The 3572-nt window shown below is 51.9% G+C and overlaps 1 protein-coding gene across 1 annotated transcript in view; it reads right to left on the bottom strand.

Annotated features, from left to right (window-relative positions):
* The window catches only part of CBX2 (chromobox 2), a gene marked incomplete at its 5' end in the record, with an annotated part of 5808 nt that extends 2587 nt beyond the window's left edge, over positions 1-3221 (bottom strand). The window contains 2 exons of the mRNA XM_008057077.1: positions 444-549; positions 3156-3221. Of these exons, the coding sequence (XP_008055268.1) occupies positions 444-549; positions 3156-3221 (172 nt within the window). The remainder of the gene's footprint in view (positions 1-443; positions 550-3155) is intronic.
* Positions 3222-3572: the final 351 nt, after the last annotated feature.

Here is a 3572-nt window from a genome sequence, read left to right on the forward strand (position 1 = left end):
TAATTTTTGATTTATTGTGGAGATGAGCTCTCGCCAAGTTGCCCGGGCGGGTCTCGAACCTGCGAGCTCAGGCAATCCACTCACCTCAGCCTCCCAAAGGTGTGGGATTACAGGCTAAGCCACCGAGCCCGGCTTCCTGTTCTTTTCTATTCCCTGATAAGCCCCTGGGAGAGAGGAGTTGTGGTCAACAGCCAGGTGTGACCCTGCCACCCAGTAGAAAGACATGCAGAATGGACAACTGAGGCACCTGGGGAAGGTGGGGGAGGAACTCTGCAGCGGGCTGGTGTCCCCCACCGGCAGAGGCTGAGAGAGGCACAAAGAAAGGGGGTTCCTGTCTTCCCAGCAGGGGAGAAAGAATGACTTCTACAGAAGTTCCACCCCTTCCCAAGAGCCCTCAAACCCTCCCTCTGCCTTCCCCCTCCCCCCTGCCCACAGCCACCTACCTTGAGCTTGGAGCGCCGGCCACAGGAAGACATTGCTGTGAGCTTCCTCGGCCGGCCTCTTGGCCTCTTGCCTCTCTTCCGGTTCTGTACCTCCTTCTCGTGTTCCCTGAAGACACATCATCAGTCACAGTGGGAAAAGCCTACGCATCCCAGTTCTACCACAAGGGACCCTGTGCCTTCCAACACCCCCATGCAGCTCTGGCCCGCAGGAGCTGATCTTCAGTTTGCTGCAAACACACGTCATCAAATACTCAAGGCAGCAGTCCAGACCCCATTCTCTGCACTTGGGCCAGTATTATTTATACAACCAGCCCATTTCATTCTAGGGAAAGACAAGGTGAAGACATGAAAGCAAAGTGGGAAATGAACAGATCTGCGCTTCTGGAGGTAGGATATTTCGTGGAAATTCTAGTGCAGCAGAACCAGAAACAGTCTTTGTGGTCAAGTGGTCCAACCACCTCCCTGTAAATAGGAAAGGGAAGCCCAGGGTAAGGAGATGCCAGCCATACCTCCAGCATCTGCTTGTGCCCACAAAACGCTCGCCTGGGAATGGAGCACCAGGGAACCCAGTCTGGGATCTGCTGTCCAGCCTTCTCGGAGCCCAGCTACTGGTGCATGGTGCCTCCCCTCCCCATTTTACTAATTTCTTTATTTGAGTATCTCTCTGTTCCTAAACTCTGCTCTTGACGAAGTAACGGAGGTGCCCAAATCTGACGTGGCTAGGGTTGAAGGCCTGTACCAACTGCAGTTCCCCCTCAGACAGCCCTGTACCTTGGGAGCCATGAAGTGCTGCAGAGCACTTCCAGTCTCCAGAGAAAGCTTGTATTTCAGGCTATTCCCGTGGAAAGAGGCGCTAGTAATTAAAAGGGGCAAACATCATCTCAAAGGAGCCTAGAAAGTGATTGCTTAAAGATAAATCTGGTTAGTGCAACCAGGCAAAGCTCATACAAAGCCACGCTGGTCCTTGACCTGCAGTCTTCTGAAAGGACAATGAGGTATTACACTGGTCTCCTCCACTGGAACATGAACCCATCTGCTGCGTCCTGTGAGCCCACGACATTCCCTTACATGCAATGGCCATGTCCCCACCCCCAATACCAGACAGACAACTGCCAGCTCCAGAATTCTTTTTTGGTGGACAGGAGAAAGCAGGACATCCACCTTCCTGGTTCTTTCTTCCACAACATAATCCATACCATGCGTGACTTTTATACTCTTGTATGTCTCGAGTATTTCTGCTCTTGTCTGCACTACTCTAACCGAAAGCAGGTAAGGGACATATCCTCTCTTAACAGGATACTGTCTTACATGTAGAGAAATGTACCAGCTCCTGAAATGGGTCAAGCCAAACCCCATCCCAAGGCTTTTGGGACCCAGTTAGGAATCAACAGAAAACAAGGGGTTGCTGGCAAGAATTTCCACAAGTTTTTTTTTTTTTTTTTGAGTTGGAGTCTCACTCTGTCGCCCAGGCTGGAGTGTAGTGGCACGCTCATGGCCACTGCAGCCTCGACCTGCTGGGGTCAGGCGATCCTCCGGCTTCAGTCTTCCAAGTAACTGGAACTACAAGTGCACGCTACTACGCCTGGCTAATTTTTTGATTTCTTGTAGAGACGAGGGTTCGCAAGGTAGCCCAGGCTGGTTGCAAACCCATGAGCCCAGACAATCCTCTTGCCTCAGCCTCCCAAAGTGCTGGGATTACAGGCTTGAGTCACCACGCCCAGCCAAGAATTTCCACAGGTGTTTAAGTGAGCACCTGCTCATCTCATTCCCTCTCATCCTGCCCAAAAGTATCTTGACTTCGTTGCATTGTCATCTGCCCTCTGGGAAGACCCAAAATGCCCTGCTACCATGAAAAAATGAACACAGCTTCTGAAACTCAGCTAACAGAGAATAAGCCAGGAAAGATCTAAGCAACCAACTCACCTGCCTGCATTCAAAGGACCAGCTCCAGTCCCAGGAAGGTGCTTGAGCCACTAGCCTAGTATTGTTTTCATACAGCACATTGTACACCTTCACTCTGGGATGGGGCTGGCATAACCACGGCCCTCTCACTACCCCTCTCCCTTGAACATCTCCAAGAGGCCTATCTCTTAAACCAAGTCTCCCACCTAAAAATAGACACGACATCTAGAATTACAGAAGCAAATCTGGCCCAAGACTGGCAACAGGGCCCCACGGGTCTTACTCAGTACTGTATTTTGCAGCCTGGAGCAAGACAAGTGTGTAGTTCTTGATAGAGACACCACAACAGGCATGACTTTGTGCTGTGTGTTCCAGATCCTTCTCTGTGCCTTCTATTGCTCAATGGCACACTCGCACAGGGCTGCAGGACTCCCCTGCACTGTTACAGCAAACCTGCTATCCTTGTTTGTACTAGTGTTGTCTGAGAATGACTCAACAGAAAAGGCCAAGAGAAGCCAGAATCTTTATACGAAGCAATAGAGAAGGTTTGATTTTGCAAGTCTGACTGTCAGAAAGACTAAAGCAGCGCTTACTCAAGGATTCCTTGGCTAGGGAGACAGCGCTGGCTGGGAGAAGATGGGAGAGGGACTGACTGGGGACCTCCAGATGCTCCACCTTTACAGACAGCCATGGGGTTGGCCCCGGGGACCGTATGCTATGAGACCTCAGTCTACATCCCCTGCCAGCAGTGCTATGCAACCAGCCTCCCAACACTCTTCCCCTCCCCATGGGTGCTGTTAACTCTCTCACTTCTTCTGGAAGGCCAGGAGCAGCCTCGGGTCCAGGATGTTCTCCTCTGGCTCCCAGCTGTTATGTCTGGAAAAGCAAGAGCACAGAGCATCAGACACCAGGCAGGGACCCACCGGGTCACTGTAGAGAGCAGTCTGAGCAGGGCCAACCCAATCATTCCCCTAGCTCGGCTGATGGCAGGGGCACCAGGGCACTGTGGCAATCCTCAAAAGTCCAAACCCAGGACCTGAGGCCACCGAAGCCAGCACTCAAACCTCAAACCCAAAGGGAAACTGCCACCTCAACCCCCCAATTAAAACGCGGCCACAAGAGGACTCCCACAGTCTCCGCCTGGGAGAAAAACAAATCCCAATAAAACACAAAGTTGCAGAGAGGGAATCCCCCAAACTCTGGCCCGGAGCCAGAGAGGGAAGGGAA

This window comes from Carlito syrichta, unplaced genomic scaffold (assembly GCF_000164805.1).
Source record: "Carlito syrichta isolate Samal-C Ts95f unplaced genomic scaffold, Tarsius_syrichta-2.0.1 Scaffold86259, whole genome shotgun sequence".
NCBI classification, from domain to species: domain Eukaryota; kingdom Metazoa; phylum Chordata; class Mammalia; order Primates; family Tarsiidae; genus Carlito; species Carlito syrichta.